The 12623-nt window shown below is 58.0% G+C and overlaps 1 protein-coding gene across 1 annotated transcript; it reads right to left on the bottom strand.

The window, feature by feature from the left end:
- Window positions 1–2181: 2181 nt before the first annotated feature.
- Window positions 2182–3573, bottom strand: GUCA2A (guanylate cyclase activator 2A). The gene is made up of 3 exons (XM_045799473.2): window positions 3463–3573; window positions 2757–2952; window positions 2182–2464 (listed from the first exon to the last, which is right to left on the bottom strand). Exons 1-3 carry the CDS (start codon window positions 3535–3537, stop codon window positions 2400–2402), a joined length of 336 nt encoding a protein of 111 aa, XP_045655429.1. The 5' UTR covers window positions 3538–3573; the 3' UTR covers window positions 2182–2399.
- Window positions 3574–12623: the final 9050 nt, after the last annotated feature.

Raw genomic sequence — 12623 nt, forward strand, 5'->3', positions numbered from 1 at the left:
ATGGTCTCCGAACTCAGCTTACCCAGGGCCAAGGCCATGGCGAACTCCCCCAGACCAGCTGCCCCTCCCCACTGCCCAGTTCTGCTCATGAGCCCTGCCGCTTCCGGCTCCGCCAGGCCGCAAACCCCAGAGCTCTAGTTCCTTCCTCTCCCTCACCCCACAGGCAAGGCGGGCTGGGGCCTTCGCAGTACCTCCCGTGTCTCTCGGGCCCAGCATGCCAGAGGGACACCGCAGCCCTGCTCTGATTGGGTCCCTTATCCTTCTGTGGATCCCCAGCGCCCCGTCTCACATCTAAACTGAGCGCAAGCACCACCTGGCCTCCGCTCCCGCGGCTCCCTGCAGCTATGCTGGGTCCCCACCTGCCTGCGGAGGAGGCAGTGAAGGGAACTGCCACTGGCCGAGCACCTACTACGTGCCAGGCCCGGGCTGAGCCACCTACACAGAAACGGCCACAGCGGCACGGGCGGACGGCCTACTACGGGCAGACGGGGCTCTAAGAGCTTTTCCTGTTCTACCTCATTTAATCTTCGCTCGGACCTACAAAGTGGGGCTTCTTGTCAGCAGCATTTTACAGACGAGGAGTGTGAGGGGAGAAGAGGCCGAGCACTGGCCACAGCCACACAGCTGGTAACAGGCGGAGCCAGGATCCACACCCAGAGTCCAGGCCCAGACTGGGAGCGTTAAAGGGCCTGCCCCACCCCACGTCTCATCAAATCCCCCTGCAACCCGGGGCAGTGGGGTCTGTTAGCATCCCCGTTTTCGGGGTTTGAGGAAACCAAGTCTCAGAGACGGGTTCACAACTGTAAGTGACATGGGCAGGTTCAAACCCAGCCCCGTGTGCCTCCGAGGGCCCACCCCGTCCAGCCCACAAACACTTCCGGGGCCTCGGACCTTCCTGCTTCTGTGTCGGCACCTAACTCCACCTTCTGGAATGCCCTCCGCCTCCCTACCTCCCGATTGCTTTTGAACGTCCACCCACCCCATGCACATCCCAAACACTCGAGCAGATGCCTGCCTCCCCTCCTGCTTCACAAAGCCTCCCCTGACCTGGCCCTAAAGACCCCTCACCCTCTGAATTCTGCAGCCCAGGGAATTCTGCCCGAACCACTCCGGGGCATTCCCCTCCACCCACCTCTCCAAGAAATGCCCTGGTCTCTTTCCCCATTCCCTCTAACTTGCTGACAAGCAGCCCTCTGTGCCTCACCTCCTCACCCCTGTCTGAGGCAGTCTCAGCTTGATGCTGGTTCCCCATTTTCTGGTTTGTTTGTTTTTACCATTTATTGGTTCTCTGTTTGCACACGGCCTGAACTCTATGTGCGTGACATACACATTTACAGCATTATCTCACCGAGCCTGGGAGGCAGGTCCTCTCACAGTCCCAGTTTTACAGGGAGGACACTGAGGCACAGAGAGGGAAAGTGACTTTGCTAGCATCACACAGTGTGTGCGAGACCTGAGGCCGGACTGCGGACTGCGTAGCTCTGGCAATCATCGGTGTGGTGGGCTTCCCCCGCTCTGGGGGTCAGAGAGACCTCTTCAGGCACAGAAACCCGTACAGCACAGTGAGGCCGGCGCCCTGCGAGGGGTGCAGCTGATCAAAGTGCCCACAGAGCCCCAAGGAAAGAGTGGGAGCTGGAAGACCCCCTCCCCCGGGGAGGGAGAGGCTTCTGAGGAGAGGCCGTGGGAGCACAGCCTTGGGGCCTCAGCGGGAGTCTATTTGGCGGGGGTGTGGGAAGAGGAGCTGAGCATAGGCCGGGGGAGCAGAGGAAGTGGTGAGGGCCCGGCTTGAGCTGTGGCCCCGGAGAGGGCAGGAGGCTAGGCTGCGGTGGTCAGTGGGGGCCAGGGCCTGAGGAACCCGGAGCACTGCCGAGCCAGGCCAGTCTCACAGCCGCTCCAGCCACGTGGGGGGCCCGCATGCCCGCAGGGACACCTGTGCTCACTCGGGGCTTAGCCGCTCCCGCACCTGCTGCAGATGTGACAGAAAAGCGGGCGGTCCACCTCCCCCATGGGGGTCCGGAGGTTGGGGTCCCCTCAGTGCCTGTGTGTGGTGGCAGCCCCCGGGGGGGCGAGCTTTATAGGGGGAGGCCCACTAAACTCTGGGCGTGCAGGCCAGGGGAGGCACCCTCATAAAGCTGGCCTACAAGTCCACCGACGAATGCGGGCAGGCAGGAGGCCACACAGGAGGACTCTGGCAACTGGTTTATTAGCTGAGGGTTGGAGAGGATCTTGGGAAACACCTGCAACTCGGATGGGTCAGGGGCTGGGCCTCCGCACGCCGCCCCAGGCCAGCCCCTCTTCACTCCTCCCCTGGAGGCCCGGCGGGCGGGGCTGCGAGCTGCGGCGGGAGAGGGAGAGGCCGGCCGGCTGTCCTCGGCTGTCCTCGGCTGTCCTCGGCCGGCCTAGCATCCGGCACAGGCGGCGAAGGCACAGATCTCGCAGGCGCTCGGGTCCTCGGCGATGGCCTCTGCGCGGGAGAGATGGGTCAGAGAGTCAGAGCCTCCCCTTCCCTCGCGCCAGAGCTTGGACATCGGCCACCGAGTCCCAGGACAAACGCCGCCCGTCCGCTCGCGGCGCGGTCTTTCCGCCGCGGACGGGTCCCGCTCGAGCCCGCCGGCCGGAGCGGGGATCCCGCCCAGAAGGAGCGAGAGCGAGGGCCCGAGGGGCCGGCAGACCCACCAATCAGAGCACGCCTCCCGCTCCCGGGCCGCCAATCAGGGAGCTCCCAGGCCCCGCCCACCAGAGAGGAGGCTGCCCACCCAGCCTGTGCAGGATGTCCTGGGCATTGGTCTCCTTGCAGAGAGGCTTGAGTTCTGCGGGAAACTTCAGGTGGCTGCAGACTCGGGGAGCCGCGGGCCCAGCACTCTTCCTGCCCTTCCAGATGCTGGGCTCCTGGAGCTCCCGGAGGTCCTTGAGCTTCTTCACTGAGTCCAGAGGAAAAGAGAACTTTCCATCCTGAGAGAGACATGTCCAGAGCGTGAGGTCAGGCCGCAGCCCGCTCCGGGGTGTCCGCGGGATTCCCAGGACCCAGGCCCGGGGCTCTGGCTGCGGACAGGACTGAGGAGTAGGGTCTAGAATTGAATCTAGCTCTTCACTTCCCAGCCATGTGCCTAGGGCCAGTTACACAACTGCTCCGAGGCTGTTTTACTCCTCAGAAAAATGGGGACTGATAATCCCATTTTCCCAGCGTGGTCGTGGGGCCTCCCTTGAGGGGCCAGGCTCATGGCAAGCACCCAGTAAATTGGCGAATCACCTCCCTTTCCCAAACGGTTATTTCTCTTCTCTCCTCCAAGTTGGAAGGGGAAGGAGTAGGAGGCAGGGCTGAGAGACAGGTACCTGAGAACGAGCCACACCTGAGACACGCCCTCTGCTCCAGCCCCAAGGAGCGAGTGCTCTCTCAGGGCACAGGGCCTGGGCACTGGGGGCAGAGGGCCAGCCGGGCCAGGGGAGGGACACAGGATTTACCTGCACGGTGACTCCCCCTGCCAGGACAGCCCAGGTCCCGAGGAAGCACAGTGCAGAGAGCAGGATGGTATTCATGGCAGCAGTGCCCAAGAGGGAGGAGTGGCTGCTTCTGGATGCCAGAGGGAAACAGTGGGACTTTTAATGAGGGCAGGGTTACTGAGTAACCACGGGGGCTTATCAGCATCTCATCAGCATCTCATCGGCTTGCCTGTCAACTCAGGCCTAATCAGATAAGGCCTGAGACAGCCCCGGCAGATAAGAGATCAGTCCCGGAGCCCAGCAAGAGCCCTGGCCCCTCCCTGGGCTCCCACTTGAACCCCCAGCCAGGCTAGGTCCTGTGTTCCTTAACCAACCACACACACTCACCGACACCTGCCCTAGGCCAAGCCCCATGCTGGGGTGGGGCTGCAGACCCAGCCCAGCCCTTAAGGAGGGAGGCCCAGACCTGGCAATGCAGGGTGATTAGGGGGGTGGGGGTGGATGGAGGAGCCATCCCACGCAGCCCAGGGGCAGGGAGTTCAGGAAGATTTCCCAAAGATGCTTGTGCCAGCACTGAGTTCTGGAGAATGGGTAGAATTTTCTTAGAGAAGGGGCCAGGAATAGACCATTTCTTGCAGAGGACACTACATGTGGGACAAGCAGGTCAATAGGTCCGGAATATTCAGGGAAATGTGAGTAGTTCAGCCCGGGGAGAGAGGGGGTTCCAAGGGGGCTTCAAATGACGAGAGATGAGTTGTAGACCAAGGGAGGTACTAGGTTTGGCCACTGTGACTTTGAGGAAGGACTCTGCTCTGCTGTCCCACGGGCCTGGGTTCAAGTCTTATCTACTGCATGATTTTCATGTGTGTGACCTTGGGGCAAGTTGTTTCTCCTCTCTGAGCCTTAGCACCCCTTGTGGATCGATACTACCACTACCTCCTACCTTGCGGAGTATTCTGAGGATCAGATGATGTAAAAACGCTTAGCTCAGTGCCTGGTACACAGAAAGCACTCAGTAAAAGGTCATCCCATTATTATGATTTTTACCAATAGCAGCAGCAGCTTCTGGTCCCCACTGACCACTCTGTTGGCCACCTGCCCATCTCAGCCACAGCCTGTTCTCACCTGGTGCTGACCTTGCCTGTCCTTCAGCCTTACATTGTCCGAGAATGAACTCCTCCCCTCTCCTTCCCGATGCCCTTACCCTGCTCCCTAACCTCCTCAGTCCTGCTGTTTCTGCCTTCCAACTACCACCTCCCCCACACGGGTGCCCTCCTCTTCTGCTCCCCTTCTTCCCCAGCTAGACCAGCCTTCTCTCCCCACCCTGACCTTTCTGACCAGGCTCGCCTCCTCCACCCTTCCTGAACATGCTGTTTTATCTGCCTGGAAGGCTTTTCCATCCGTCACTAGGTGAACTCCTACTCAAACTTTAAGGCCCAGACCAAATAACCCCTCTGTATCCCCAGTGAAAAAAAACTCTCTTAGTTCCCATAGAACCAGATACATTCCCTTACTGGGGATCTTGTTGGGTAGGATTACCTGGGTGTGCTTCTGCCCCTCTAGACGCAGACCCTCTGGCTCAGGGCCTATTTCTTGTGTTCTCTTGTGAGCAAGGCCCCCAGGACACAGAAGAAGGAACGCCCTGGGAGCTCCATTGTCCTAATCTACACACAAACCAGGCCAGAAGCCAGGACGGCTTTCAGGAAGGGGACAGGGGCAGGAATCCCTGGGTGGAGAGAGTCGGTATTGAAGAAGGAACTGGAGGAGCAGAGCCTGACAGGGAGGGAACTACAAAGGAGTCCGGCCCAAGGCCGGGGTGGGGGAGGGCCCGGCAGGAAACACTGGCTCTCCCTGCCTTCCCAGGCCAGTCCTCAGAGCTGGACTGGACGTCCCTCCCCTCTCCTGTGTGTGTGTGTGTGTGTGTGTGTGTGTGTGTGTGTGTGTGTGTTCACACACTGAGGGCTGTGTGCATGTGTGTGTGCCCACACTGGGGTCTGCACATCCAGTCCAGCCACACGGTGGCCTCTGCTCGAGGAGCGCGGGGTGGGAGTGCGCACTGGGGGAGGGGGAGGGACAGGATAGGCTCTGGCAGGTTGTGGATGGAGTCCAGGTTGAAGGGGAGGCCAGACATTTGCATAAGGGTCGAGTGTGCTGTGATTGGGATGGAGGTGAGCTGCAGGCAGGGGTCGGTATGCTGAGGTTGGCCCTGGCACTGAACTGGGGTGCGCGGAGTCGAGCTGGGTCAAGGTGAAAGCTGGCTAGGGTCAGCCTGAGGTTCTGTTTGGGGTTGGGGCTAAGCTGGGGCAAGACGGAGGAGCAGTCAGTGGTAGGAGTTTACATCAGGACTCACAGTGGGGTTTGAGTCTGGGGCAGGGTTAGAATGGGGCTGAGGGCAGGATTGGGGTGTCAGGTTAGGTTTGGAACCCAGAGCTGCAGGGATTAGGTTGATGTTGGGACCGCAAATGATGTGGAGGCTGGCGAGGGCCGGGTTTCGGATCAAGGTTGGGTAAGTATGGGGCTCAAGCGAAATGAAATACAGCTGAATATTCAGGAGGGGCTTGGGTGGGGCTGCTGTGGGCTGGAAGAGCCCTGTTTCTGGCTGGCTTTGGTTTTCGGTCTTTCCCCTCCCCAGGTACAGAGGGAATGGGGGGGCTTTGATTCCTCAAGCCTCCTTCTCCGCTAGGCCCCTAGCCAGGACCTACCTGGTATGAGGCAGAACTGGAACAGGTGGGGGGTTACGGGAGTGAGTCGTCCGTGCTGTGGGAAAGAGGAAATGGCTCTGAGGCCTCACACCTTTGGGCCCTGCCCTAACTCCACCTCTGACGTCTGCCCTGGGAAATGGGAACCAGCTCCCCTTCCCGCACCCTCACAATTCCCAGCCCAGCCCCGGCCCAGGTGTGAGTTCAGGCCCCCTCCCTGAGCTCCTGCGTTGAAGTGGCTGGGTGCTGGATCTTGGGGCCCTTGCCAGGTCCACACCTGAGTCCTGAGGCATTGGTCCCCGGGACCCCCACACGCCTTCATTCCTTATGGGCAGCAGGTGGGGCTGCGATTGCTGGGCTTCCCACATCCAAGGCTACCTCTTCTGGCAAATTCTTGCTCCTCTGTAGCCTTCCAGGCCATGCCGCCTCTTCCACCCGCCGCCCCACCTAAAAACCCACCAGCGGCTACCACAGACCTTCAGAAGAAAACCCAGACCCCCTGGCCTGGCATTCAAGGCCCTTCCTGGTTAGTCCCTGCTCACCCTTCCACCAGGATCCCAAAAGCGCCCCTAAGAGTGAACCAGGAAGAAGGGCCCAGACCTGTTGTAGGTGACAGAGCTCTAGCTCTGAAGGGAGACAGCCCTGGGTCAGAGTCCCAGCTCCTTCAGTGACCAGCTGCGTGGCCTTTCCCAGACTCCAGTTTCTACATCTGAAAAACGGAGACAAGAACTACATTGTGAATTTCAGATTGTGAAAAATGTCCTCCCTCACGCCCAGCTCCAGCAAGCCTGGCTTAAGACATTCTCCACCTCCTCTGGGCTTCACCAGCCTCAGACACTTTCCCTCCGTAAACCTTGCCAAACTGTCTGTCTTGCCCACTTTCCTCTGAGTTCCTGAAAGCAGAGGCTGCGTCATGCTCCGCTGTGACCCCAGGACCCATACAGGCCTGGCACTTAGTGGGGGCTGCTGAGCCCTTAGGGCATCAGCAAGGTCGTGCTATTTGCAATAATCCTAACACTCACTATGGATCGAGGGCTTTCCAGTATGGAAAAGTTAACCCTTGGGTTTGTGCGACCTCAGCATGGTTCCAACGTGCATGGTAAAGTTGGGTTCACTGGGGCCCAGTCCCCCCCCCAAGGGTGGGCTCTGCTTCCCGCCGGGCCGGAGGCCCCAGCTGACCCCAGTAGGAAAGGCCAGAAATGGAGCCCAAGTGGGAGTCTAGAGACCTCCCTGCTGACCTGTGTGACCTTGAGGAGGGACGGTGTGGCTCACATCTCACAGCCTCCCCATCCTGCTCGTAAACTCGTCCTGGAGAGTGTAACAGCTCTGGTTCCTCTAAGAGCCCTGAACTACCTGAGGAAGACTTGCAGTGTGTGTGAACCTCTTAACAGCTCCGGGAATATGTAAGAAATAACCGTAGAATCCCATTTTACTGATGGATAAACTGAAGCTCAGAAGCCCAGAGATTAAGAGACCTTGACTTTTTCAAGGGTGCATAATACACAGAGGCCAGGTACAGTTGTATTGGTAGCGCACTGCACCGGGCACCCTGCCAACGGAGAGGACCAGTATGGACACAAGCCATGTGGCTACCTAGGCCTAGGGGAAGGCACAACTTTGCACATTCGTTGCCAGGTGCCCTGGGCAGCAGCTGCAGTCACAAAGCTGAAAATTCCAGAACAGAAGGCAGTTCTCACAAATTCCAAAGAAGAGCTTAAACATCTACTCGGTCCCTACGTCCTGCAGTATCTTCCTGGCCCCAGACTGCCATCTTTAAGGAAGGGGAAGGAGTAAGGAGCAGCTGCTGCATCAGACTCCGTGAAGTAGGCACATGATGCCCATTTTACAGAGGAGGAAATAGAGGCTCTCAGAAGACAGTGCCCAACATTACCCAGAAAATGATTGCTGAGTTGGAATTTGAAGCCTATTGGCTTGATCCAAGTCCAGGCTGGGCTGGAGGGCGTCCTCTCCTCCCCCAGGCTCCAGGGGACAGTTGGCTTTTCATGTCACAGCCTTGTGGCCTGGCCAGGATGAGGCCGTGGTGGCACTCCATTCACCAGCAGCTGCCTCCTGTTCCCCCAACCTTCAGTCTGCTCCGAAGACTGTCAGGAAGGAAGGAGACACAGCTGGAGTTCTGGCCACATGCCCCAGAGGCCACAGGCCTAGAGGGAGGACAGGACACACGGGAAGCAGACTGAGAGTCATGAGAGAAGGTCCCGTGGGGCCAGGTCTGAGAACGCTTGCCAGACGAGTTGGCATTTGAGCTGGGCCTTGATCAACGGGCAGATTTGGACCAGACCAAAGGCACGGCAGCAGGAAGCACAGAGGGGAAGGGAGTGGGGGCGGGGGGCTGAGGCAGAGAATGTGTCAAGAGGGGCTTGGGCAACAGCCGGGGAAGGAGGCTTGAAATACCGGGCTAAGGGGTTCTGCCGTCCACCTCAAGACAGTGCGAAGCCCGTGGGAGCAGGGGAAGACCACGGGAAGAGCACCGCTTTCAAAGGACTGCTGTGGCCCTAGGGGTGGGAGTGGACTGCCCAGGTAGGGCTGCTGCACCAGACCCGCCGCAAGGGGAGGCGTTCCACCCCTGCCAGGGCTCCGGGAGGGCAAGGACGGTGTGCGGGAGTCAGCCGGTCTGGGCAGCGCAGCGAGAGACTGCATGTGCGAGGGGAGGACGGCAGGGCAGTCCCGGGACTAGGATGTGCCAGGGCCCGTGCAGCTGCCTTCCAACTGACTTCTCCTGGACGAGCTCATCAACACTTTGAGGTAAGGCATTCCATCCCCATTTTACAGATAAGGAAACTGAGGTCAGAGAGGATGTCTTGCCGGGATGGAATTCCAGCTGCTTCTGACTGCAGAGTCCGTGTTCTTTCCATTGGCTACTGTATTTTTCGGGCCTTTGGGGCCTACAGGGAACATGCTCAGCCCCAGGCCAGCCGCTCGGGAGAGACCAGCTTCTGGCCTGGCCTGGATGCTCTGCGTGGGGCCGGCTGGGGGCTGCCCGGGGGCAGAAGCAAATGGAGCTAGACCGGGGAACCAGCTCAGATTGGTAGGGAGGAGCCGCCACAGATGAGAAAAGGGGAAGAAGTCGCGTGTATGGCACCCACAGTCCCCAACCCTGACAGCACCTGGGAACCTGGTTCTCTCCCAGGACATGGGCCCTTGGGGAGATTCAAGCGGCTAAGAAGGCTCAGAAGGGAGGAGGGAGGCGGAATTCGAGCGAGGAGTTATCCCCCCACCCCCCCAGCATGCTTTCTCTGTCGCGGCTGACGAGCCCACACAGACACACGGAGGCACGGTCACACAAGCACTCGCTCACACACACAGAAGGCCCCGTGGGCACCATCAGACAGCCACACGGCCATCTGCTGTCACCCTGTCACCCAGGAACGGGACTTCCAAATACCCCAGAGTCACACAGTATGTGTGCTTACACTCACACGGAACCAGAGGACTGTTCCCAGGGCGGCCTCTTGCCTGTGAACGTCATCAGACACGGAAAGGGTGGGAAGTGTCCTCAGATGTCTTTATTGCCATTGTCCAGGACGGGAAGTTGCCTCTCTGACCTTCTGGGGCCTGCGTTGAGAGAGGGGCATCTTCACCCTTGGTGACGTCAGCTCAGAGCCTGTGCTGGGTGAGGTGGGGCGGGATTGGGTGTGGTGACAGCCTTGAGGGAGGTCAAGGGCACCAGGAGAGTTTTGTGGAAGAGACAGGGCACCTCAATACGAAGAGCCGGAGGGAGGCAGAGCTGGCTTCCTGATCTGTCACCGTCCTCTCTCACTGGCTGTGACCTTGGGCAGATGACTTCACGTCTCTCAACAGCACTGTCCAGCGGCCTCCAAAGCAGCTGGGGCTGTTAACTTAGATAATGGCTCAAAAACTGGGTAGGGGTCTGGCAAATGTCGGCAATAACCACAATGTTTGTGACGGCCACAGGACAGTGTGAGTGCGTGGGAACACCAAAGCCTGATTAGGCTGAGGTAGGGCTGGGAGGGCCACGAATGTGGCTGGCCAGGCCACAGCCCTCTCCACACCTGCCCAAACAATGCCAGCCCCCAGCATCGGCGGCTCCCAGCAAGGCAGAGCCTCAGGACACTCAGAGAGTTTGGGGTTGAAGGTGGGGTGACCTTCCCACTCTGCCTTGGGAGCCTATAGGGAGACAGCTCTCAGTGGGCCCCACGGCAGTGTATTTATTGATGAGAACTAGAGGGGCTCCTTGGCTCCCTCTAGCAACCTCTGATGTGGGAAAAGATTCTGGGGGCTGGCCACTGGGCTCCCTACCTGTCTTTGGGAGCCCGCAGCCCTAGGGGTTGTGGAGAAAGGGAGCAGAGGGAGCACAGCCCCCAATGGGAAAGGCGACCTTGGGAACCAGGAAAGGCACACAGCTGGCAGCCCTGTGCCCTCTGGTGGCCTCCGGTGCTCACTGCAGCCTCACCGCTTTGTTCTAAGGCTTCCATGCTCTGCCCCACAGTGGCGGGCACAGCGAGGAACTGACAGCACATTGTGGTGAAGAGGGTGGCTGGGTGGTATGAATCCCAGCTCTGCTGTCACTGCTGCTGCTATTATTATTATTACCACCACCACCACCATTTCTACTATTTACAAGCTGGATGACCCTGGGCAAGTGACTCAACCGCTTTCTGGCCCAGAATCTTCATTTACGACACGAAGTTGAGGATACTATCTACCACACAGAGTAAATACCGTCTACACGGCGCTTGGGAGAAGTAATGTTAACAAGTAGTACGCGGTAGCTGTCCTATTCTGTACTACCGGGGTCAGCGTTATTTAGGGGCCCTGCTTGTGAGTTGGAGGCTGGAGACAGCCCTGACTTGGAGGTGGATTCTGGCTCTGCTGCAGCCACCCACCAGGTCTGCGCTCTGCCCACGCTGACTAGTTACACGTCATACGTGGAGGGAGACACACAGGAAGGTAAGCTCAAAATCACTCCTGAAAATCCTTTCGGAAGGTAGTACCCGTGTTGGGGATAAAGACACCAAGTCTCAATAAGGCCACCACGGCCAGCTTTTCTGATTCTTGGCTACAGCCTGCCTTTGAGGTAGCTGACTTGCATCCAAGGTCCACGTTGCACAGAACACGTGTATCTTTACCCACTGGAGTCACACTCGGCGATGACGCAGGTGCCCACGCAGACAGTACAGGGAAGCAGTGCCGGTTACGGTCTCAGGTTCAGACCTGCCACCACAGGTGGATAATCAGTAACAGCGCTCTTTCTGGCCAGGTGCGTACAGCGCCTTGGAGAGCTTTGACTGCACCGTGCCCGCCTCTCTTCTGTAAACGGGGCAGTACGGTACTACAACGCCAGGTTCCTGTGTAGGTCAAGACAGACAATGTGTGTAGGAATTTTAAATTCCTGCCAAGTAGAGGACACTCCCCACTCCTCCCCTTCCCTGAATCTTCCTCTAGATCCGTGACTTTGACCAAGTCACTTCCCTCTCTGGGTCCGAGCTCTCAACAGCAAAACGCAGGGGCTGTATTAGATGATTTCTAAGGCCCCTTCTGGCTTGAAGCCTTCAAGAGAGTTAGGATTCTAGGGAGTTTAGATGTAGTCAAGCCTTACACGAATGCTGATGCTTACGTGGCTTTCACAGGACTGCTTGATCCGGCTGGTAAGGGCACATCTATAAATAGCAGCCCTTTGCACACTGCAACATGTCAAAGCCTTGAGAATTAAACCTGCATCTTAATGATCTCGTTTACTTTTTTCATTTGATTAGCCCAAAGCTGCACTTCAACTGCGCCTGAACCAGCAAAGGGACCAGATTTAACTCTGCCCTTAACTACCGCCCTTCAGAGGCCCTGCTAATGACCAAAATTCACCTGTAATGGGAGAAAAACAGAGCTCCTCCCTCCACGAGACACACATAAACTGGTGGGCAGGCATTACCTCTGGCTTTGGGAAAATTCTCTTTTGGAAGGCAGTGACGTAAAAAGAAATGAGCTTTGGAGTCAGACCCAGACTGAATTATCCCAGGTCCTCTATTAGCTGTGAGAACTTATTAAGCAAGTTAAACTTTCTGAGCCTCAGTTTCCCCAACGGTAAAACTGCAATAAACAGCTTTTCCTGGCAGTGATGTACGGGTTCAGTTAGACGCTGCAAGAGGCCCTGGGCAGGATTATGGGATTGGCAGGAAAGCCCTCCCCTTGAGTTAGGCAGACAGCAGCTTCAGATCCACTTCCACCAGTACTGTTGGTCTGCCCAGTGCTTAGCCTCTGAACCTGTTTCCATATCATTCAAGTTGGGACCCCACCACTTACAGGAGTGCTGTGCTTGGTTCTTTACCAGCAAGCCATCACTTCTTCTGCTTTGATCCCCACCCCTATGCTAGTCTAGCTTCCAAGCCTGGCTCAGAGCAGTGGTATAAATGGAAAAACCTTCACCTGTCTGTCCAGAACCCTTTGAAGACTCAACTTAAGTAGCCCATGCCAGGCTGAGGCCTTCCTGGACCACTGCCTCAGCCCTCA

The sequence above is a fragment of the Ursus americanus genome, chromosome 12 (assembly GCF_024610735.1).
Source record: "Ursus americanus isolate L20-20 chromosome 12, mUrsAme1.1.p, whole genome shotgun sequence".
NCBI classification, from domain to species: domain Eukaryota; kingdom Metazoa; phylum Chordata; class Mammalia; order Carnivora; family Ursidae; genus Ursus; species Ursus americanus.

What these genes read in the sequence shown, in the direction of transcription:
- GUCA2A (XM_045799473.2), bottom strand. Translation starts at nt 3,537, where the DNA reads ATGAATACCATCCTGCTCTCTGCACTGTGCTTCCTCGGGACCTGGGCT. An exon ending in CAGGGGGAGTCACCGTGCAG is followed by an intron (nt 2,953 to 3,462) that starts GTAAATCCTGTG and finishes TGTCTCTCTCAG; the next exon opens with GATGGAAAGTTCTCTTTTCC. An exon ending in GGACATCCTGCACAGGCTGG is followed by an intron (nt 2,465 to 2,756) that starts GTGGGCAGCCTC and finishes TCTCCCGCGCAG; the next exon opens with AGGCCATCGCCGAGGACCCG.